The sequence below is a fragment of the Montipora foliosa genome, chromosome 2 (assembly GCF_036669935.1).
Source record: "Montipora foliosa isolate CH-2021 chromosome 2, ASM3666993v2, whole genome shotgun sequence".
Taxonomy (NCBI): Eukaryota; Metazoa; Cnidaria; class Anthozoa; order Scleractinia; family Acroporidae; genus Montipora; species Montipora foliosa.
In genome coordinates, this window is record NC_090870.1 from 38,864,804 (window position 1) to 38,889,803 (window position 25,000).

Below are 25,000 nucleotides of genomic sequence, written 5' to 3' on the forward strand. Positions count from 1 at the left end.
TGCAATAACCAGTGATGTCGGTGACCACAATTCGCTACAGAACACTTAGGATGGCGACAAATTCTGGAGAAGTGCTTGTGGTTGCTAGGTTTTAAACAATTGAAACACAGTTTGTTCTCTTGCACTAGTTTCCATCTACCATCAAGTGATTTTTCATTAAACATTGGGCAATTTTGTGAGTCATGATCTGCCTTGCAGAAATTACAATTTGGCTGTGTTGGAGGGCGTGTTTCACCAAGTAGTGCAGAAGCAGTATACATCTCATTCTCACCACCCATTTTGGGAGATAAAGACTTTCTTCGGTTTTCTTTACCTTTATCAAAACTGTGATTGCCTGGGGTGATGTTCCCATTTGAACTTCTTTCTCCTGCTTCTTTGGACACAACTTGTCGGTTAAGAAATTTAAAGAACAATTCAAGGCCTATTTCATCTTCTTGAGTGTCTGCAAGTGTCAACTCCCATTTTTCCAATAACTGTGGTGGTAACTTGGTCTCAAAAAGGGGTAACAAAATACATCCATGGCTCATTGGATCTTCTCCAAGAGCCTCTAAAGCTCTAGTTCTGTTCATAAAGGTATCATAGAGATCTCTGAGGGAGGATGCATTAACAACTGACTTAGCATCCATCTTGATGACAGATTTCACTAGAAATGAGATGATCATACGTTTTCTTCCATACCTGTGTTTAAGGCATTCAACAGCTGCTTCATAATTTGCTCCGGTTACTTCATATCCGTCTATTGCTTTCAAGGCATTTCCAGTTAGCACCGAGCGTAGATAAGTAAACTTCTGAACATTTGGTAAATCAACATTGTTATGCACTGCAGCTTCAAACTGATCCCAGAAGTTTTGAAATTTCAACACATCGCCATTAAACTTTGGCAACTCAATTCTCGGTAATTTCAGATTTGAGGATACACGACTGTCACTGTATGCAATATCCTTCGAGGAGTGATCTCCCACGTCGCAATCTTTATTTAGGAATTCATGAGCAGCATCCACAGCTTTATCTAGTTCACTCAGAATTTTTCCCCATCTTCGGAGTTCCTCCTCTATCATATCCTCTGCAACAAGCGCGATTAATTCATTTCTCAGTTGAAGATAATTCTCACGGTACACAGTTAGCCTTTCAATTCTCAATTGTACTTTGATTTTGTTGCTTGCATTTTGACTTAGATACAAAATATCCTGAATCAACGCATCCACATCCATTTGCAAGACTCTGGCTTTACGTCTAATCGAACTAACCTCCTGAATTTCAACTTCACTTTTCACTTGAAGAGGTTCCTTCGAAGCCTCGGCGAAATTCGAACCTTCCTTTAATTCTGGTGCAATAACATTTGACTTCGAATCACGCTGAGCGTTCGCTAACCTTTCCAGTAAGACTTTTCTCTTTCCAGTAGTCGGCAATCCTTTTTTTCCAAGCATTTCACGAATTTGATCGACTGTGAGTTGAGATAAGTCCTCCATTTTGCTCGAGGAACCGGTGGCCATGTTGTTGCAACTGACGACCTTGCAAAGAATTACAAATTTACTGCTGAAATATTTCCTTTTCTCCGGCTGTGAAGGACCATGTTAGGATTTACGACGAGACACTGAAGCGTAACACAACTTTAATCCACTGGACTCGGCTACACATCGATTTACAAAGGGGATGTATACGAGCGAAATGCTAGACGTTCAAAAACCTTCGATAACAAGAGCGGGAACAACAACGAAAGTCACATGACACTCTAAGTCCTACACACTAGGGTGGGGTTAGTATAACTATTCACAGATCCAGTCTCTCGGGCTTCTTTGTAACCCTTCCAGAACGAGTACGGGCTGTAACACAGCAGATGAGATCAATTCTGTTTTGGCCAAGTAACGTTTCTTTAACTTTGATACAAAGAGCAGTCGAGCATACATGCTTAGGACGCAGCATCGTACGAAAAATAGCCGCTTTCGATTGCCTACACAACTGAAAATAATTATAGAGTGCAGAGAACATTCATTCGTTCCCTAGATTTGGTATTTTCGTTGTATTTGTGAAGCTGCCTTCCCTCCTCTCTTTCAAATATATGTTGGTCGATTTTCCTTGTGTCGTTCCCTTCATTATTTTTTCCATATTTGTTATGTATTTTCCATGGTTATTTTTGTTATTTTTGCGATTGCCTGCTTAACATCAGTGTACTTCAGTAGTGTCTGTAAACTGAGCTCTGAATGACACTTCACCCAGAGGTGCTAAAAGTTAGGCCAGATCAAGCCACGCTTGTACATGACACTGAATTAAATCTGCTTTTTCTTCTTTACTTTCTTTTCCGTCTCGCTTTGCGTACGTGCAGGCTTAGCAATAAGCACACAGCTTTGATTACAATGAAAATCCCCATTACATATATTTAAGAAGTGTTTTCTTGGCTCCCGACTAGGGGAATTTCCAGCAGAAAACTTTCCATCATAATGTCGCCCTAATCTGGCCATGTGAGGCTCAAAAAGGGGAACCAATCACGAGAGCTCCCTGACCCATCAGTTTTCAAACTTCCAATTTCGCATATCAAGTTACCTCTGTAGACATGAAAAAGCAGTGTTATTATTAATGTTGTGATTCTTATGACGAGACGTTTCCTTTTTCACCAATGTTTCCAGTTAAATAAAACAAGTCGCGTCGGTTAGCCAAGCTGACATTCTTTATTCCATTTGCTTAAGCTTAGCTATCATTTCTATCTTATGGGAACACCAGCACTAAATAACATAAGTTTAACAATTCAAAACTTATAAAAGCTGATTATTATAATTAAAAATGTTAATCCGCACCTGCTACCGTTGTGTCGCTACGGACAGAAAGAAAAATGAGTCGTTTGACCAGCAAACTTGTCACGGAAGTCCGAGATAAAGTCCGGCGGGCATAAACAGCACGATAAAAAGAGCTCGTCCTTTAATACGTAATTAATTAGAATATACTTTCAAACGGTATTTTCAGTTAGCGCTTGAGAACCAAAATATAGATGTATGAAAGCGGGTCAACATATGTCAACTAAAACAATTTTAGGTCTTCACATAATTTTTCGTGTGGACTTTTTCAATACGAAACCTCCAACTCCAGTCTTACGTTAATTGAAAATTTCTAGTTTCGGTTTGTCTCATGAAATATCGGCATAAGAAAACAGTTAGAGAAAGTAGATAAGAAGAAAAACTCCATTTCGGATATAATTGTTATTGACAATCATTTACATGACATTTTTTACTGAACCCTAAGAAACTATTACAGCTTCAGGGTTAAGAGCAGGTATTTCCTGAAAATAAGAATCTGTAAAGAAAATTTTATTATTCGGTACAACAAAAAAATTGTATACTTCGTTCACGCTTTGTCACGACTCACCGTAAATTCCGTGACCTTTCATTTTTTTAGTACGTTTAATCATATTCAATATTGTAATTTAAGATATGTAACTTTTACCTCTAAAGGCACAAAAATTGCTGCTATTATCAGTATTATTTAGAAGGTGTAAGAGCTGACAAGTCTTTAATTGTTGTTGCCTTTGTTTGTTTTCTATTCTATTATCTTTGATGGCATTATGCTTTACGTCCGTGCCTAAGCTTAAATATGCTTCCGCTGTGTACGAGTCACCATTTTGTCATCTACACTTGACGAGAAGGGTTGTTAAATGACTATGCAAGCAAATAACTCGTCCTTTATTTTGTTGACAACCCATTCACCTGCTACTTCCTCTCCGTTAAGCAATTCACCATTGAATCACTGGGCATGGAAATTTTACGCTTACTTATTCGCGTGTTTGTTCGGTATTCTCGTGGTAAGTTGCTCAATCGCCTTCGTTCAACAACAGAAGCAGAAGTCTCGCAGCCATAATCTCCACGCTCGTTTCACAACCGTTGAGCTGTTCCTCTCTGCGACTTTAAAAGTGGTCGGAATTATTTGGACCCCGATAGAATTACAAGAAGTATCGATAGAAACATTCATCGCTTCGGTACTCATAAATTGCTTTTCCTTGGCGCTATGTCTGTCAGCGTTTAGTACTCTGCTTCTTATACTGTTAGAAACAACGAAGATTTCACTAAGCGCACCGCGGTTACAAAACATCTGGTCACTACTTGCTGTTACCTCTGTTTTCACAGCGATAATGCTTACATTTAACCTGTTAGTTTTGTTTGGTAGACGCGAACTATGGTGCTTTGTTTCGCATGTGGTTATCTTCATTTGGGGAATGATAATTTGTACTGGATACACCGTAGCAGGGTTGAGAATGATGCAAAATTTAAGATCATCACGGAGACTAGAAAACTCAAGAAGGAAAGGAAGCAGATTGAGAAGTATCATAATTCAAGTTTTTCTATCAGCTTTTATTACAGCGGTGTCGTTAATATTAAGACTTTTCCTTTCCAGCAACGACCACGGTGTTGTTCATGAAATAACTGAGAAAGGTAGTTGGTCGAGATACACTACCTTGTTCCTGATGAAAAGCTGTGAATTCGCGATAGCTGTTCTCATTTTTAAAATTGTCACTGGAAAGAGTTGTCGCAATAACTCCGTGGAAAACAGGCAAGCATACAGTACAGCTTGGAACATTTACCGAAGATCCAACGAACACGTACGAACAATATCCGAGAGGGTCACGAAAAGGGTGTAATTGCCAAGTAAGCCTCGGAGTAGAATGAGTCATCTATCTAGTATTTACGTACAATTGTGTTTGATACCTTGGCGACTTAAGAGTCAATGTCACTAATTTTCAACCGGGCCATGCAATAGCGAAAAAACGAAAAATCTGAAAGAAATTCTCAAGATAGCCCTTGGTGAACTATTGCTAAAAATATAGATTTTACTTCGATTTGGACGTACGGAGATAAACTTGGTTTCCCAGCTCTCAGACCTGGTTTTAGGCGTCTGATACCGCACACGGCTGAGACCTCCTTTGAAAATTAAAACACCTTTCTTACGAAACAGAAAGGAACTAATCAAATAAGGCAGACGATAATACACATTTTGAGTGGTTATTTTCTCAGTTTAAATTGAAACTGAATTTTTTACAAACTTTCCAGTATTTACAAAAATTCGAGCGATTTCTCGCTGCGCAAAATTCACAAAATTAAGGGCCTAAAATCATTGACTGGTACCTCGCCTGGTGTATCGAGGGTTATTCCATGTCAAAGAGCATTATTTTTTTCTTGCAAAATCCATTTTCAAAACCATGGGCTACTTAAAATAAAATTTTGGAGGTCGAAAAGTACCATTCTCGTTCCCAGAGCTGCGATCCTCTTGGCCAGCGCCTCGGATCGAGAGCTCTGGCAGGTTCCAATTTAACAGTACGCGATTCACGGACTTCCGATCGTTCTGCGCAGTCTCGATTTTTTTTCAAAATGGAGGACCAAGCCAAATCTCTTACACGAGGCGTTGAATCATGGAATGGAAATTCTAGATTTAAGCGACATCACATTGAAAGGAAAGAAGTACGAGGGTTTGAAGCTATCTGTGCTTGTCATTTCGCCGTTAAGTACCTCAAATACACGATCAAATTTTTAATATAAAGGAGGGTCCAGGGAGGACTGAATTCTAAAAGGAGGTTCGGTTGACAGGAGCTGACGACAGGGATCAAATTGCAATGAATTAAATGCTGTTAAATACATCCGAGTGATAATACTTTCGCATGGGAAATGTTCCAAGCTCTATTGAAGTAGAGACAATAATATTATAATACGTAAGTAAACAACCTTGAAATTATCATTCATTACTAAAAATAAAGGGTCACATATACTGGTAATAAATTATTTTCTTACGTTTTGCAGCTGAAAGCCTGCCTAATGGTCCTAATGGTACCAATTTTGTCTGTTGCCTAGGAATTATCTATACTTTTTTTATCAACTTGTAATAATCATAATAACAACAACTTTATTTAAGTGTCAATGGATTTAGCACTAGATAACTAATTGGGGAAACTAATGAAATTAACTCAAATCAAATATGTTTTTTGTGGATGTGGTAAAACTGGAGTACCCGGAGAAAAACTTTTTGCAATAGAGAAGAGAACCAACAAAATTAACCCACATATGACGCTGAGTTTGGGAATTGAATTCAGACCACATTGGTGGGAGGCGAGTGCTTTCACCACTGCGCCACCCCTGCTCCCTGACTGACTGGATCAAATCTGTATATTTACACCCAGTAGTCAATTTACTCTGTAACTGTTGAACTTCAAAGTTAAATTTCAGTTAAAATGAATCCAACCTAAATAATTATTGTTTGATTCCTAATAATTTCCTTTGTATTTTAAACCTACTGATGATAAATAATGATGTTAGGGGACAAATCTTGATCAAAATGTAGCTACATGCAGGATGAAGTCATTTAAGTTGCCTGAATTTCACATAAATATTAATGTGTTTACATATTTTTAGAAAAAATATATCATTGGACACCTTGTTCTAACATCTTGAGGTCAACTTGAAAGCAACACGATATCCTAAGCCTTCGTATAGAGTTTACGAGTACAAAAAAGCGAATTTCAGGGGCTTGAATGAATTTATAGCGAAGTTATCTTCTGAATTCTTTGCATCGGACCCAAGGGAAAACTCTGTGGAGCATAATTGGGATGCGTTCAAAAATGCCGTAATTGATGGCATTTCTCAGTATGTTCCTCAAAAATCTTCAAAGGCAAAGTACAAGCTGCCATGGATTACTCCCATGATTAAAAGAGAGATGCGCAGAAAGGATCGCCTCCACAGGAAAGCTATTCGCTCTAAAAATCAACAACACTGGAATGCTTTTAAGAGCCAACGAAATTAAGTGGCAAAGCTGACTAAAGAATCTCATAACCGTTACCTTAACGACGTTATAGGAGACAGCTTGACTGGCAACCCCAAAAAGTTCTGGTCCTATGTTAAGTATAGTAAATCTGAAAACCTTGGAATTTCTCGACTTAAAACGGAAGATGGGATGAATATCACAGACAAAAATAAAGCAGAAACTCTCAACTCTTATTTCTCTTCAGTTTTTACTCAGGAGCGGTTTCCTCTACCTCAAATGAGCCCGTCACCTTTTTGCCCGATTGCAGATCTGCTGTTTTCGCCCGATGGAGTCGCTAAACAGTTAGCTAAATTAAATCCCTACAAGGCTTGTGGGCCAGATAATTTACCCGCAAGAGTGCTCAAGGAGATCCCACAATCGGCGTCTACGTGGCTCGCCTTTATCTTCCAACAGTCATTTGATCTTGGTGTTGTACCGTCGGACTGGTCGAAAGCCCTTGTTACAGCAGTCTTCAAGAGAGAAAATAAATCAGATCCGTCTAACTATCGTCCGATTTCTCTGACTTCCATCTGCTGCAAAGTCATGGAACATATTGTTCTCAGCCACATGGCTAAACACTTGTCTGGCAACAACATCTTGATTAATGAGCAGCATGGCTTTAGGCAGCAGTTCTTTTGTGAAACACAACTGATATCAGCGTTGCATGACTGGGCAAAGTCAATCAACAGCCGTAGTCAAACTGATGTTATGCTGCTTGACTTTTCTAAAGCATTTGATTCAGTTCCTCATCAAAGACTGCTACTAAAGCTAGGCTAATATGGCATTAGAGGAAATATGCTTATGTGGATCAAAGCCTTTCTGTCAAATCGTTCACAATCGGTCTTAATAAATGGTACGCAGTCCTCTTCAAAGCCAGTCCTTTCTGGGGTTCCGCAGGGCTCAGTTTTGGGCCCGGTCCTATTTTTGTTATATATTAACGATATCCCATCAACTGTCAAGTCAAGCCTACGTCTCTTCGCTGATGATTGCATCCTTTACAGAGAAAACTATGATGCACAATATTGTAACAATCTTTGCTGGAATGAGCATCTTAATAACATTTACAAAAAGGCAAATTCCACGCTTGGGCTGCTGCGTCGTATCCTGAGCGGATGTGACCTAAAAGTGAAAGAAACAGCATACCGCACGTTGGTACGTCCTAAGCTTGAATATGCCTGTTGTGTGTGGAACCCTTACACCAAACACAATATTTATCAACTTGAGATGGTTCAACATCATGCAGCAAGATTTGTACTTAGTGACTACTCCCGCTTTAGTCATGTCACTCCAATTATTGAACAACTTGGTTGGTTGAAGCTTGGTTGAAGCTCGTCGACTCCTCTTCCAAGCTAGCATGTTCTATAAGATCCTAAAGGGACATTAATGTGGTATGAGCTTTCCTCCCGAGGTGCAAGAAATCAAAAGAGCTAGTAGGTTACCGAATAGTCATCCTTTTCAGCAAATTAGTGTTTTAAATAATGTTTATAAGTATTCCTTTTATCCAAGGACGATAGTAACATGGAACAATCTACCCATTGATGATGATGTAAATAAAAATAATTTTAAGTGTGTTGCTCTTGCAGCCATTAAGGACGTTCGCGCGAAAATTTTTCAACATTGATTTTTTTCTGAAACTTTTACCACTGTAAGATGATGAGTTAGTTATGTCAGAAATGTAAAAAAAAATGGGGGTCACCGACTTCGTTTTGGAGAGAACATGCCCGGAAAAACACCCAAAATGTGACAAAATCGTTAGCGAATAAGGCCGCTGTCTGTAAACCCAAATATATTGCAATTAAATCTTTGAAATGAAATCTTCTCTGCCAAATATTGTTTAAGTGGACTTATTAAGTGAATTTAGTCAACTGGTGAGGTTCCTTAAAGATCAAGTTCGCATTTAGCGACCACAGTTTCACTCGCCTTGCAGCCACAAGATGGCAAGATTTGATGTCCCGTGAGCAGAAATCTTGAAATTTTTTTAACTTCCCACATTGGTTTTTTGTTCATTTTTGGACAACGTGGAGATAATTGTAAATAAAATCCGTTTCTGGAAAGAAAAATAGGGGTCACCGAACGTCCAAGACCGTTAAATCCAGGCAAAGCTATGGCAATGGCCTTTTGTCCTATCATCTCATTTTATTACTTAGCGCGCGCGCTCGTGTATGACGTGGCGTGTGCATTTGTGTGCGCAGTAAGGATGCGCAGAAACAATTGGCGCGGACGTCCTTAAATCGTTCGAATAATGCTATTTATATGTATACATAATTGTACTATTTCCCTATTTTACCATTATATATATATACTTATATTTAATTTTATTTGTACGTATACTTTGCTTTTAAACTCCTAGTATAGTTATTGCTGTTTTAGGAGTAAACTCATTAAAGACTTAAAGACTTAAAGACTGGACATGGAAGGTATCAAGTTCCAACTTTAATGCGATATTATACAAAGAAAATATACTTACAAATTTCATTATTGCAATAAGAGAATGTAACAAAAAAGTACGCGATAACCGGGTTAGCTGTTGGCCTAATCTTTTCTTCCTCGACACGGGCATATTCAAAAGGAGTCAAGGCTTTGCGTTGCTAAACACATGAACAATAATTACGCTGTAAACACATGAATCGATCGAGCTTAGTCAAACATCCTGCGTAACATATAACCAGCTGACCTTGCTCCTTTTTTTCTCGCGTCCCACACCTGGTGAAGTACGGGCTCTGCTACACAGACTTCCTTCTTTTAGATCGGATAACCGACTCGTGCTGAGCTTTCGAATGAACTACCGTCTTTACAAACTCCTGAAATGTCGTGACCGTAACGTAGCAAGATCTACATATTCGCGATTGTAATAAACCATCGTCGACAGAAATTTTCAAACCAAAAAACTGTTCTCGATCCCGTACGATTCCTTCCCTAATTGTCTTTTCACCAAATAAATCCAAAGGATGGTTGTTACTAATAATATATCTGTTGCAAGTACGGCAAACAGAAAATAGAATCCCTTCGGCCATTCTCTTCCGATTTCTTCCGGTTATCATTTCTATTGTGTTCCTATCTGACCAATCAGTGGCGAGAACGGATAGGAACCTGCCAGAGCTCTCGATCCGAGGCGCTGGCCAAGAGGATCGCAGCTCTGGGAACGAGAATGGAAAATTTCGTGAAATTTGAGCTCTTTTGATAATGGCGTACCGATGTCGAAAGGTCACATAAACATAACGACAATATATTTTTGGAAGTTAGCGCTTTAATATTATCTGCTATCACTCACAAACTAATGTTTAAAAGACTAATTTGCGTAATTTGCCATCTCTATTGAGGAAAGATTAGACAATCTGGTCGTTTATTTTGATCTCGAGTTCTCAAGTGTACACGGGTCACGTAAAGTTTGTCAAAGGTTGAAGGTGAGGCACTCATTGTCAAATGAAATCAAAACATTTTCAAGACAGAAATTTCTCTCACACACGGTAACTTGAAATGGATGGCTCCTCATACCTTTCAGCGGGCTTTCTGGATACTGAAGAAATCCTGGACTTATAATTCGTAGCGAATTCAAAGTTTGGCCAAATGCAACTGATAACAGTCGATTGCGTTACAATTCACAAGGAGACCGCGGGTCAAAGAACTATGAGGTTGATCACGCTAAGGAATTTAAAGAAATATTTTGAATAAATATAAATTTGACATGAGCTGCTATTACTCTGAAAGACGTTACTGTTGTAATTATTTTTAATTTTTCAAAAGAAAGAAAACTAAGTCGGGCTCGGACGGTCGGAGAGAAACTGAACATGTCCTAATATGGCGACAAAACATAATCTCATTTGTTTCGGTATTTATTAGATTAAATACTCTGTCATTTTGAACTTCTTTTACTTTACCTTATTTGGATCATGATATCGAAAAATACCCGCGTCACTGAATTTAGTATGCTACAGAGGCGTCTGTTGAGCTGCGTTTGTTGTTTGTTGTTAAATTCGCATTGGACTTTCAACAAGAGTGTTGAAACTCGTCTCGGGAATGGCATTGTGTGAATATGCTACTCAAGTTGGCGGACAATGCGGAGCTAGCGCAGATAATCCAGGTGGCTCTCAATGTAGGGCAATCGCAAAATGTGACAAGGACATAAGAAGTCACCTGAGGTCTTTTGGCGCTGGTTTTGCGGATTCAACAGTAAAGACTGAGGCAGAACTTCTTCTTGCCAGGGCAGGTATGCATAAACACAGATCTTTGTAAATGTGAATTTGGTAGGCTTTTTGCTCAAGCCAGAGTTAGACAGTGTAGTGTGTATATTAGGGGATTGGGGGGGGGGGGGAGGGGGGGCGAAGGGTGCTGGTGGTGGTTAATGATGTAACGATATACCTAACAGAAGTAATCATAACCCTAATTTGAAACACTGCAGGGAATAGCATATTTTTTGATCAAGCTATTTCGGTGTAAACATACCGTAATAGCTCAACCACCTGAAAACTCCACGCTCAAGCCCTCTGGTGGACCCTGGCCACGCCTACAGATTCTAATGCTTGGACTGAATGTAAACGAAAACACTCTTTGAGTGGGCATTATGTATTATGAGCGTTTTTTTCATTACATGTGTCACTGACTTCCATGGCGCGTTTGTACTACCTACGAAATCCACATTGCAAATAGAGCGTTAATATTCAAAAGATTCTTGTCGTAACCATGTCAGCAATTTGTTGTTTCTACGTCAACAACTTGCACAGCGCTTTACAAATACCTACCTTGAAAATTACTAAAATTGCTATGGGTAATTGTAATCTTTCTTTTAACGGCTAGTGCTGTTTTGGTTGCTTTTTGGCGCTAAATTTGCCGTTTACATACAGGAAGACTTATATAAATTTTCAATCACAAAATTATATTCTTTTCAAAATCTCACCCTCGAGTTTATTCTTGAAGTATTCTTAAAATTTCGCACATTTCAGCCTTGATATTCCTGTAAAATATATTCTTATTAAAAAAGTGTATTTTAAGCTAACTAAGGATAATCGAACTGAGTTTGTCTAGATCTCACCGCCCCTTCTTGTTTTAGGGATATTCGACAACAGCGAAAGCCACCTTAACATCTCTATTTGTCCAAAACATCGGGATGCATTTGGTATACGCTGGCGTTGCCGAAAGCGATTCTGTTCTGTTCCGCCAACTTGGGCACCTCATCAGGCAACGCAAATAAAAGGAGTCGAAACTTATCTACAAGATGACGTCAACTGTAGTTCCTATCGGATCTCGTAAGTACTCTAGTATGGGTTTTAGTCAAAGTAATCTTGTAGTGAGATGACTGTTTCTTCTTACAGCTTGTACTTTGTAGAGCGATAAGAGGCAGTCTAAATTTCCGCTTGCTGCAGATTATACACGAAAGCCCATTAATTTTCAGTGCTGTAATATATGAATATTATACTTGTTTTATTGTTTGCAGCAATATGCAAGCTTTGCCGTGTTTTCAAGAGCTGAGTAGTCCAGATCTCACGCCCCGAACTCAAAAGACGGAGACTGTAGCCGATGAGCCACTAGCTGAAGAGCCATCGCGGCCAAACGAGTCCAACGAAAGTGAAACTGTAAGTCGAAGGAAAAAACCTAGATACGAGCGCATTATATTTAACAAGTATTCGCCGCAGGCGGGGTGAACATTGGTGAATATTCACCTCGACTTCGTCTCGGGGAATATTCACCAATGTTTACCTCGCCTGCGGTGAATAATTGTTAAATATAGTTCATTTTTACTTTCTGTGCAGTTGCTGGAAATGCAGATGGTTAATTAACAATTATTCCATGAGCGCGCGTTGGATATGAGATGAAATCATCTCATATCCAACAAGCGCGAGTGGAATAATTGTTTTATTAAAAACGCCTCCAAAATGTAGAAAACTAGACTACAATAAAAATAAAAAGGCCCAAAAAATCACGCGTATGCTTGCCGTGTCTGTAGATCATGGTATAATGGGTCATAACCCATGATGGCTTAGCTAATCAAAACTCTCGAATTGCATTATCCAATGACCCAGTTTTTAATAAAATACCATGTCTAGACTGAAGTGCGTTGTTTACAAAAGTTTTGCTTTCCGAGATAGCTTTTGCGTTTAGCTTTTAAAAAATGGGGAAATGCTATTGAAGACTGGGACACAACATTTAAATTGCTGGTAGCACAGACTACAGTGATATGATTTACTCATTTGTCATCTTCATAACATTATAGGATAACGCGGATGAAAGTAGCAGTACAGATGTGCTGTGTCAGGCGATGGAAAGTATCATGATCGCATCAAACGACACAAGTCTGTATGTCCCGTCTCAAACGGAAACGAGTGGCAGTGAACTTCCAAGTGATAGCAGAAGCAGCGGGAACCTCAGTCTTCGCCGAACGAAGCTTAACGAATTCTTGGCTATCAGAGGAAAGTCTACCTTAACACAACAGCGGAAACCTTGGGCTAACATGTTAGGTAGGACAAGGCATGTATACGTCACTAAAGCAAGAGACGCCGTCGTGGCAAGACTGGAAGTGATTATTCCAGATGACGCTGGTGGCCTGTGGGAAGCATTGAAAGAGTCTGGTGAAGTTGAGAGTGCTTTGGGTGTATTGTCTGAACCCCACCCTGCTGATGACAAATATCTGAAGTCCCTTGCAGAGACATACCAAAATGCATCCAGCCGGGACACGCGACGACAAGTTCTCTACGTCATGGCCGACCTTGTGCCATACAGTCTTATCCAGCGATACCTACCGGGTATCACGGAATATCGAGTGAAGAACGCACGAGAACACGGAAAAAAATACGGGCGTGGCTCGGCTGTACTCCTGTCCAAGAGCCCTCGTATGCGTGTTAACTATGCTCAACTGGACAACTTCCTAGAATTTATCACCAGTCCACACGTAGTAATAGACCTGCCTTTTGGCCAAAGACTACTTTCCCTGGCAGATGGAAGTCTTCTAGAAACGCCAAATCTCATAAGAACAATGATACCAGAGCGAATTGTGGCACAGTATACGCAATACTGTAAGGAAGTCAACTTTACGCCGTTCAGCAGATCAACCATGCTGCGTGTCTTGTCCTCTTGTGCTGCAACGGTACAAAAATCACTTCAGGGGCTCGATTACATAGCGGCAGACGGCGGAAAGGCTTTCGACGAACTGATTGAAATGGTACTAAAGCTGAGTAATGACGACAGGGTATGGGTAAGCCGCTTGCAGAAGGTGCTAAAGGAAGCTAAGCAGTACATCAAAGGCAATTATAAGGTACGGAGGAGGGCGATATTATAGCCTTATAATCCGTGTACAAACTTTCCGTAAAAATACTTCGTAAGTGTGTACTTATATGTATGTATTTTGAGGAAGAATTTGAGCGATGTGATAGTCAGGCGTAGAAAAAGACCCGCAGTCATTACCATAATAGACCTGTACTGACATGACTTTAAACCTGCCTTGAACGCTATGGGCAGGGATTCCGCTATTCGTGCAGAGGGAGGGGGTATATAATGAAAAGCAACGGTCAAAATATTCAAAATCTAAGAAATGTAAGGTTTATTGAAAGTTAGCTTCTCAGCTAGTCAGTCAGTCAGTCAGTCAGTCAGTAAGGAGGTTATCTTTTTTTTAAATCTTGTTTGTAGATATCGTTATGATAGGTTTATGGTTTCCATTAATCATTGTATGATGCTATATATGACGATGGCGTAATTTGTTATCAACATACACTGACATACCCTTTAGCTGCAGGTACATGTTTCAACTCATGCAATCACACCCGACCACTGTAGCAGTTACGCCCTAAGCGACCCCAAAGATCAAGCTTTTCGATCGGATTGTGGCCACAGCCATGAAGGCAGGTGCCCCTCTTGTGAGGTGCTTAAGGGTGCTCTAAGGCAGATTGAAAGTGTTGTAGCAGAGTCCCCACTAACGGAAGATGAACGGGATGACATGCAGTATACTTTCCGCCTTGCAGTGCAGGCCATAGAGTCTTGGAAAGCGCACCAACTTCGGTCTTTGCAACAAGACAAGGCAGGAATCACTGCTCTAGAACGTCTGGATGAGTCATCGGTACTAATAACCCAGGACTGGGCTATGAAGTGGCTACCACAAAGATACCGGGAGACTCAAGCTGACTGGTTCGGCAAGAGGGGTATCTCGTGGCATGTCAGCGTAGTAGTTCGGAGGTTGGCCGGTCAACTGGAGCAGCAGACCTTTGTCCACATTTTAGAAGAGTGCAGCCAGGACGCCCATGCTGTTGTCCGAGTTCTCCAACACACACTGAGGTCACTGAAAGTTGAACATCCCAAGATAAAGTTTGCGGCACTTAGACAAGACAACGCTGGGTGCTACCACAGTGTGGCAATGCTATCAGCGTGCCGTCTTATAGGGACGGCAACTGGAATCCATGTCAAAAGGGTCGACTTCAGTGACCCTCAAGGAGGCAAAGGCCCTTGCGACAGGATAGCCGCTACCATCAAGACTCAAGTGCGACAATACATTAACGAGGGCCACGATGTGCTGACAGCGCACGACTTTAAAGAAGCCATGCTGTCTCATGGAGGGATTAATGGTGTTCGTGTAACTTTAGTCACTGACTTCCTCGAGAAGCCACAACAGGAGATGATAGGCCGCTGGGAGGGAATCAGTAGCTTTAACAACTTCCTCTACCAGGAGGAATGTGTCACAGTTTGGAAAGCATACAACATCGGGAAGGGAAAAAGTATCCCATGGTCTCAATTACAAGGTAACCACTACAACTGAACAAAAAACATCAATGGCAGCAGAATACCCCTGTTAAATTGGGGACACCTACGATATTTCAAATATTAGCTAAAATACAAATGAGTCAATAGGGTCAAATTAAAAATGGCTGGCTTTTCCATTGACGATTTCCTATTTGCAATGTGTTCAGTACTGCACAATGAATTAATTCGTGCGACTTCTTTTCTGATACGACAAAACTTCAGCTTATGCTCGCTTTTCAGCCATCCTTCTTTTTCCCACTCCCCCAGATCTCAGTCATTTTTCATCCTAGGATGAAAGTCATTTTCTCAACGTAATTTTGATTGTTTGTTGGCTCTTCATGAATTTTTTTACTCAACTCTTAATTTAGATACTATTAATTTCATTTTATTATGTACATGATTTAGTTTCAACGCATTTAGAGGAAGGATGGAAAGCTAAGGTGTCCAAGGGTGGGTTTGCGACATGTTCTAGAGGAAAGCGCGAACCATCTGAGAAGCCTGAACACGTTGAAGGTGAAGAGGACACAGGTGACGGCGTGGACCAGGAGGCAGAAGAGGATGGCGAAGGGGCGGATGCTAGCTCGTTGTTGTCATGTCCTGTTGAGGGATGCATACGCACCTATCAGAAGTACCACAACCTGGAGTGCCATTTGCTCTTCGGGAAGTGCAAGCTCTTTTCAGAGAAGTATACCCTTTTAGATACCGCTAAATTGGCGAACGCTGAAAAAGTTCAAGAGGGTCTCACTACTCAGCCAACACTAGCTGCCCCAACCACCACTGAAGTCTCTTCAGAATATCCCTTGGTGCAAGGCTGGGCTCTAAAAGGTGCGAAAAAGTCCACCCGTTTTAACCAGAATCAGCGTCAGTACCTCGATAACAAGTTCCAGATTGGACAGGAGAGTGGCCTAAAAGCCGACCCTGAGAAGGTGTCACGGGACATGCGCTATGCTAGAAGGGGCAATGGTGAGCGTTGCTTTCACGCGGAAGAGTTCTTGACTGCACAGCAGATTCAGAGCTACTTTTCACGTACTGCTGCAAAATTGAAGCACGCAGTTACCACTCAGTCAGGGCATGACTCCATCGACAATAACGATTGCCAGGCGGCCCAAGAACAGGAGGCTTACTCGTCTGCCCGCTTAGCTGTCCTTCGCCAATGCGAGCTGTTGCACCCCATTGTCTATGACACGCTGAACATATGTTCCTTGTACAGCAGCAACAAGCTGACCAAGCTCAGTGTCGCACAACTGAGGCTTATCTGCAGCTACTACAACATGAACATAGAGGAACAACAATCAAAGCGAAAAGCGCCTTACATTACTTTTCTCTTGGATCTTGTAGGGTCCTGTTCTTGCACTAAGGTCTAAAGAGTGCTTGCGATGTTATCGGAATGTAAAATATCCTCTGATAATGTTAATTGTCCCATCTGATATATTTTGTTTTCATACAAACTTATACTGATATTCTTCCAACCGGAATTATTCCATCTCTTGTACCGTTTATTCCGTTCCTCTATAATTTATTAAGTGCGTTTTGTTGAAGTTATATAAAATAATCGTGAATGCCAGAGTTTTTTTTATTTGTATTCTACAACCGAAATCGTAATTTAGGGTCGGATATGAAGCGACAGAAAAACAATATCGCGCCCACAATCAAAGTTTCTGTCAGCGGTCTCTTGTAACAAAGACTGTAACCCATGTATTTCTGCCGTTGACAGTGAATTTTGTAACGGTCGAGAATGCTGATCCAGCGACAGATTTTTCAAGCCTAATACAAGGTACGAAAGATGCTGTTCTCATTTTAAGTGTTAGAAAGCCATGTCGGAATGACAAATGTTCCGATTTGATTTCATTAAGACTGCTTTGACCTTGACACCCTTTTACCCGTTACAACTCGAGGTCTAAAAAAAAGCCAAACTTTCAAATTTTCCTTAAAAGTTATAGCAATCAAGCAGAATAGTCTTGTAAACATTAGTTTGTGAGTGATACCAAATATTACTAAGCGCTGAGTTTCGAAAATATATTGCCGTTATGTTTATGTGACCTTTCGACATCGGTACGCCATTATCAAAAGAGCTCAAATTTCACGAAACTATTGCGTGTATTTTTCGATCTCAAAAATTGTATTTTAAGTAGCCCATGGTTTTGAAATGGATTTTGCAAGAAAAATAATGCTCTTTCACGTGGAATAAGCCTCGATACACCAGGCGAGGTACCAGTCAATGATTTTAGGCCCTTAATTTTGTGAAATTTGCGCAGCGAGAAATCGATCGAATTTTTGTAAATACTGGAAAGTTTGTCAAAAATTCAGTTTTAATTTAAACTGAGAAAATAACCACTCAAAATGTGTATTATGGTCTGCCTTATTTGATTAGTTACTTGCTGTTTCTTAAAAAAGGTGTTTTAATTTTCAAAGAAGGTCTCAGCCGTATCAGACGCCTAAAACCAGGCCTGAGAGCTGCGAAACCAGGTTTATCTCCGTACGTCCAAAATATTTATCGGATCGAGGTAAAATCTGTATTTCTAGCAATAGTTCACCAAGCGCTTTCTTGAGATTTTTTTTCAGATTTTTCGTTTTTCGCTATTGCATGGCCCGGTTGAAAATTAAAAGCGGCTTAAGTGGCAGTCTGTCTAAAAGCGGTCCACTCGACTTCGGGACCAAAAATAATTTTCCCTCATTTTTTGTCAGTGAAAAGGATTTGCCACATATATATAAAAAAGCAATTTATTATTTTCCAGTTTCTTATTTTTGCTTTGCTACGAGCCAAAATTGAATTTTGGCGGAACTGAGGTTGCCGACCGTGATCAGAAAGGTAAAATTCACCGATTTTGTGAAGCGTGCTACGTCCCCTAAAATGCAGCTCACAGAATTTCGTTTTCATACAAATTCTAAGGTACATTCATTACTTAGACTGACGAAATATGGAAACTTTTCGGAAAATTCTAAGCTTACCAGAGAGGCTGGAAGACACCCTACTCTGAGGCCTTTGTTCACCTACTAAAATTTAGCCAAGTTTGAGGAAGAAAATCTCAAAAGTTGGGTCTAAATGAAGGCTAAAAAGCAGATCACAGTAAATTTCTTACCTTAATAAACCGTTCCATAAGTTCAAACCGCTGGGTATCTCCTTGGATTGCATGCGACAACAGATTAAAATTTGCCACAATCAGTGTATTTACACAACTATCGCTCGTGTCAAAGTTCATTTGCATAACCCTTGCACTCGGTGAAAATATGTCTTCTGCCGTTCAGGTTCGTTTGTTGACCTTCTAAGTAGTGACAAAAAGCCTTCTTTAGTAAATGGATAAGCTGGAGATCCAGTTTTGAGGTGCAGGTTGCGTTAAAGTTGATCAATTCTCAAGACTTGCGAGATACTCCAAAAGTAAATAATGGCTGTCACTAATTAACCGTTGCCGTCGTTCTGACAAGCTCCTTTGGTACATTCTCCCACAGATCGACGGAACGCTAGGAGAAGATGAAAGTAGTAAGTTTTCATTTACCATTTTTATGACAACTGGATCCTGTATTACTACTAGCCTAATGACTACTACTAGGAACTTGAGCGTAAAAACAACAACAACGAACACTCGCCGGTTATCTCTGAGAGGTGAGTTGGTCAAGTGCACCTGAATGAACACGACAGGCTTGAATGGAACCATGTTTTTCGATGAATGGTCTGTACTTCTGTTTCATGCTTGATCACTGCTTGTATTTTACAATCAGCGCTAATGAACGTCGGGATCCGTTGATGCCACGAATGCAACACTAGCCGTATTTGTCACAATGTCACACAAGTTGTAACGTGACCAATTTGGAGAATCCCCTTCACTGCGCGCGCCGATCAATATGTTTTTGTGAAACTCGTTTCATTTCAATATTGAAATCGATAAACCCACCCATTGCTTTAATTTTTGGACTAGTGTAATCCTGTCAATATGACCGAACGACGACACATTACAGCTTTTGAATTTTTACCTACTTTTCCTCCAAAAAATATATAAGGACTTGCTGACACAGCAGATGAAGTAGATATGCAAGTGAAATTCACTTTTTTCTTTAATGTTTTCAGCCGTTGGTTTTTCACAGAAAACCTAATGGTCGACCCATGAAAAAATGAAGAAATTCAAGAGATAGGGCCAAGAAAGTCAGCAGATGCGGAGAGAGCGATTTGTGGCTTTGTTGTTTATAGGACAAGTACCCTACCGTCTTTTCTCCGGAAGGATCCAGCATTGTTGGTCATAAAACTAGTTACGGGACTTATGCAACGGGGAGGGAAATATACACTACGATTGGCATGTGTTATTTAACATATTGACGTCAGCGTTTCATACGTTTTTTCTGTTATTGATCAACTAATTTGATAATATTATGAGGAAATTCATTGTCAATAACAGGACAGACGCACAGGCCATTGCAGAAACGTGAGAGGACTGGGAAAGAGTATGGTTGTTTTCCATTTGTTTGAAAAATGAAAGATCAACTAAATTTGAGAGTCCTCACCAAGAATAGAAGTTTTTGGAGGAGGAAAATGGCAAAATGGTAGCTCCCCAAATATCACCCAAAATAGAGAGTTTGTATGTATTGGGTAGACAGGCGACAAAATTATAAGGGTTTGTATGGAACTTTGCAACTTTTGGAAGGCTCCCATTTTGACAAATTTCCACTTCAAACTTGGTTGGGTAGCTTTTCAATCTAATCAATATAAGAAACTCGCCCCAGTGCTCTCACGTTTCTGCAATAGGATATTAAAAACTGACGTCAAATTGCTTTTTACGATAACAAATTGTCAAATTGTCCGCTCTCGCTAATTGACGTGTCGCACAAATTACAGTTTCATGTGTCTATTCGCTTACTGACAATGAAAATTAGCCAATGAGCGCGGTAGGATTTCTGCAGTTTTCGTTAAAATATATATCTTGCATCGACCCTCAGAGTCATTCTTATCCTAACGATAATCATAATAGCCGAGGAAAAACACTTTTTTGATATTTCGCGAGCATTATCATCGCTGAATTAAAAGTAGTGTTAATACAGTCTTATATTCACAACAAACACTAGACAGGACTGTCTGCCCGAACAGCAATCAATCAAAAAAAAAGCAATTGAATCCTTTTGCCTGTAGTTCAACGCACACCACATCCCGTATTTTTTTTCAACAAAAATTTAAAGCCTTGGTAACAGTTACACCGCTAATTATCGAAGCTGCGCTGATGATGACTAGCCACGGAATCAATTTATAACATGAGCATTATTTCAACATGTCCAAATTTGTTGGAAATTTCAAAATGATGGCACGTGTCCTTGAGCATCTTGACTCATTGAATCCCATAGTTTTTAGCTGATCGCTCAGAAACAAGGGGCCCTACTGCTTAAAGAAGTTGATAATTATACACTATTTATGACCAAAACGGCTGAAAGCCTTACCCTTTGGGGCTGCACGTACCTATATAGCCCATACGGGGAGTACCCCAAGGCACCCTCCTTCGAGCAAGGTAAGACGGCATGTCCCATCACTAAACTATTTGTTTCGCCAGCCTGAAAAATCAAAGACAAACTAGTTTTATGGCCAACAATGCTGGGTCCTGCTGGAGAAAAAACGGTAGGGTACTAGTCCTATAATCACAAAGCCAGAAATCGCTCTCTCAGCATCATTCTGCTGAGTTTCTTGGCCCTATCTTTTGATTTTCTTCATTTTATTCATAGGTCGATCATTGGGTTTTCTGTGAAAAACGAACGCCTAATAACGGGAAAGAAAAAAATGAATTTCAGTTACATATCTACTTTGAGATCATATCTCCTTTTTTGAGGAAAAGTATAAGTCGAAAAGGTGTAATGATTGTCGTCGTTCGGTGATACTGACAGGATTACACTAGTCCAAAAATTAAATCAATGGGTGGGTTTATCAATTTCAATATTGAAATGAAACGAATTTTTCTTGACAAATCTATTCACCAGCGCTAGCGCGCGCAGGGCAGGGAATCCTCCATAGCTGGTAACTGGTCACGTTAAAACTTGTGTGACATTGTGACAAATACGGCTAGTGTTGCATTTGTGGCATCAACGGATCCTGACGTTCATTAGCGCTGATTGTAAAATACAAGCAGCGATCAAGCATGAAACAGAAGTACAGACCATTCATCGAAAAACATGGTTCCATTCAAGCCTGTCGTGTTCATTCAGGTGCACTTGACCAACTCACCTCTCAGAGATAACCGGCGAGTGTTCGTTGTTGTTGTTTTTACGCTCAAGTTCCTAGTAGTAGTCATTAGGCTAGTAGTAATACAGGATCCAGTTGTCATAAAAACGGTAAATGAAAACTTACTACTTTCATCTTCTCCTAGCGTTCCGTCGATCTGTGGGAGAATGTACCAAAGGAGCTTGTCAGAACGACGGCAACGGTTAATTAGTGACAGCCATTATTTACTTTTGGAGTATCTCGCAAGTCTTGAGAATTGATCAACTTTAACGCAACCTGCACCTCAAAACTGGATCTCCAGCTTATCCATTTACTAAAGAAGGCTTTTTGTCACTACTTAGAAGGTCAACAAACGAACCTGAACGGCAGAAGACATATTTTCACCGAGTGCAAGGGTTATGCAAATGAACTTTGACACGAGCGATAGTTGTGTAAATACACTGATTGTGGCAGATTTTAATCTGTTGTCGCGTGCAATCCAAGGAGATACCCAGCGGTTTGAACTTATGGAACGGTTTATTAAGGTAAGAAATTTACTGTGATCTGCTTTTTAGCCTTCATTTAGACCCAACTTTTGAGATTTTCTTCCTCAAACTTGGCTAAATTTTAGTAGGTGAACAAAGGCCTCAGAGTAGGGTGTCTTCCAGCCTCTCTGGTAAGCTTAGAATTTTCCGAAAAGTTTCCATATTTCGTCAGTCTAAGTAATGAATGTACCTTAGAATTTGTATGAAAACGAAATTCTGTGAGCTGCATTTTAGGGGACGTAGCACGCTTCACAAAATCGGTGAATTTTACCTTTCTGATCACGGTCGGCAACCTCAGTTCCGCCAAAATTCAATTTTGGCTCGTAGCAAAGCAAAAATAAGAAACTGGAAAATAATAAATTGCTTTTTTATATATATATGTGGCAAATCCTTTTCACTGACAAAAAATGAGGGAAAATTATTTTTGGTCCCGAAGTCGAGTGGACCGCTTTTAGAGAGACTGCCACTTAAAAGCGGCTAGCAGCACAATACGTACTAGACATTGGGTCTGCGCGCTCAGCAGGCAAAATGTGAAAATTTCCATTCAAGGGCCTTGAATGAGGTGTTCAATCGTTAAATCAGTTCTGCTATCGCAGGACAAGACAACGAAACAAAAAAGAACGGCGCTTAGATGAACCGTCAAAAGGTCCATTGCACGATTACTTAACTAAAAAACAAGGAATGATTTAAAATTCAAAATGATGGCCCAAGTTTCTGAAAGGACAAGGACGTCACCAGGGTAAAACGGACATCGATATCAATGATTTTCACGTTTACAGAAAAATAATCGAATCGAAAAGGCATGGAAGAAACAACAACCGCTAAGGCAAAGGCAAACATCCTTGTTTAAACATGCCGAGGAAATGAATAGCCAACAGGTAAAGCAACCTCTTTGACATCTTTTATAATTCGTGTGTGGACAAGCATAAATAACAGCGACCCCAATCAATCATCAAGACAACGAACATGGATATCGTTTTTGTACAAGAAGCCAAAGATCGACCAGCTCAAATGATGATTCTTAATGGGAAATCTAGTATTAATTAAAACAATACTAGCGGTGGATCCCTTGAAGTTGTACGAGACAATTTCGGTATTTATGCATGATAATGCAAATAACATTAAAACAGATAAAGCCTCCTTTTGGACACCCGTTGATAAAATCATGAAAGCGGCTACTATTTTAACACAACCATGTTTAACGATAAGGAGAAAAATGAAGGCTAAACTTCAGAATACCCGGCCATTTATTTGCATAAGAATAGGCTCTATTGTATTAAGTCGAAATGAAGATGGCAGAAAGCGAATTTACCATTGCCCAGTACGATTCGAAAAAGCTAAAAACATGTTAATTTGCATGCAAAGCACATGTAAACAAATGCAGAATTACTCCATAAATGGTGCAAAAAGTGTCAAAAATTCAACGTACGATAAAATTGCCAACAGCACCATGCAGAGGGACGAAAACTCAACACTGAAGTCTCTCTCGTCCATGTCATCTTCATCGACAGATTACAAAGGATTCCTCAATTTCTGGACCTGGGAATCTTATGGTTATACTTTCGCAAGTTTATTCGGCCTTTTCGCTTTGATCTACCTCGCTGTTATTCTTCAACAATGCCGGCATAATTCACACAGCCGAAGTATCCATGCTCGCTTTTCCACAGTGCAACTTTTCCTTGCATCAACACTTAAAACAGTTAGTCTGCTTTGGAGTCCAGTGATATTGCACAAAGAGTCCAATGAAATAATGACTGCAGCTCTCCTCCTGGATTGCATCTCAGTAGCCTGAAATCTCTCTGCATTCAGCATTCTACTTCTCGTATTGCTAGAAACGACCCAGACGTCGCTTGCAACTCCAAGGTTACAAAATCTAAGAATACTACTGGCTATCACTTGTGTTTTCTCGGCGGTAATGCTCTTCTTAAATTTAATGGCTTTGTGGAAACACAGTTTGGAATGGTACTTTGCCTCATACCTGTATGTCTTTCTATGGGGAATACTGGTTCGTGTGGGCTACGCCGTAGCAGGGTACAGAATATGGCAAAACTTAAAATCGTCGCGAAGCCAAAGGATCCACATTGGAGAAGGCAGAATAAAAAAGATTATTTCTCTCATATTCATATCACCGGTTATCACGTTCGCTACAGTACTACTTAGTGTCTACATGGCGGCTAGCGATTACGGCATCCTGATGGAGTTGGAAATATCAGCACGCTCAAAATGGGCGCGGTATATTGTTTTGGTTCTACTAAGAACCTGTGAATTAATTATAATGCTAATAATATTTGGAATGATAATACGAATAAAACCTCAAAGACGTTCGGCTGACGATGTACCAGCGCAACAATTAGGGACATTTGCTAATGACTAAAAAGGTAAACAGAGATTTAAGTTAATTTTAAAAAGTACCACAAAAAAAATAGACTGCGAGCAGTCCCTCTTCAGTCAAGTCTAAGCTCGGCAGGACTGGAGAGAGCGAATTGGCCGAGAGGGAAACTGGAGAGAGGCGGGAGAGAAGAGGGACTGCATTCTCTTTTGTAACCGACGCGTTCAAATTTCTCCGCGGCCCCAGCATCGGAGAATTGGATTGGTTGATAAACAATAGCATGCTGTCAGCGCGTTGTCAATGCAATTACGAAATTCTAACATATTGACACATCAAATGTAACACGATGCACCGAAAATAGCTAGCATGTTTTGATCAGAGCGAGTTGACACGATGGATTCGGCGGCCAAAGAAAGCATTTTACCTGACCGTTTATCTGAGCGTCTTGGCGGTCTGATTTTA

At 40.2% G+C, this 25,000-nt stretch overlaps 3 protein-coding genes across 3 annotated transcripts in view; 2 read left to right on the forward strand and 1 right to left on the reverse strand.

Moving 5' to 3' along the window:
• Positions 1-25,000, reverse strand: part of LOC137991635 (DNA repair protein RAD50.L-like) — a 43,207-nt gene that overhangs the window by 6,790 nt on the left and 11,417 nt on the right. The gene's annotated exons all lie outside the window — the stretch shown is intronic.
• Positions 3,506-4,940, forward strand: LOC137990765 (uncharacterized). The gene has a single exon (XM_068835874.1). The coding sequence runs from the start codon at positions 3,644-3,646 to the stop codon at positions 4,622-4,624; it is 981 nt and encodes a 326-aa protein (XP_068691975.1). The 5' UTR covers positions 3,506-3,643; the 3' UTR covers positions 4,625-4,940.
• The window catches only part of LOC137987602 (ATP-dependent DNA helicase RecQ-like), a 1,701-nt gene continuing 1,632 nt past the window's right edge, over positions 24,932-25,000 (forward strand). Inside the window, exon 1 of the mRNA XM_068833728.1 lies at positions 24,932-25,000. This exon is cut by the window's right edge and continues 386 nt beyond it. Within this exon, the coding sequence (XP_068689829.1) occupies positions 24,932-25,000 (69 nt within the window).

Coding starts and splice junctions, on each gene's coding strand:
- LOC137990765 (XM_068835874.1), top strand. CDS start 3,644: ATGACTATGCAAGCAAATAACTCGTCCTTTATTTTGTTGACAACCCAT.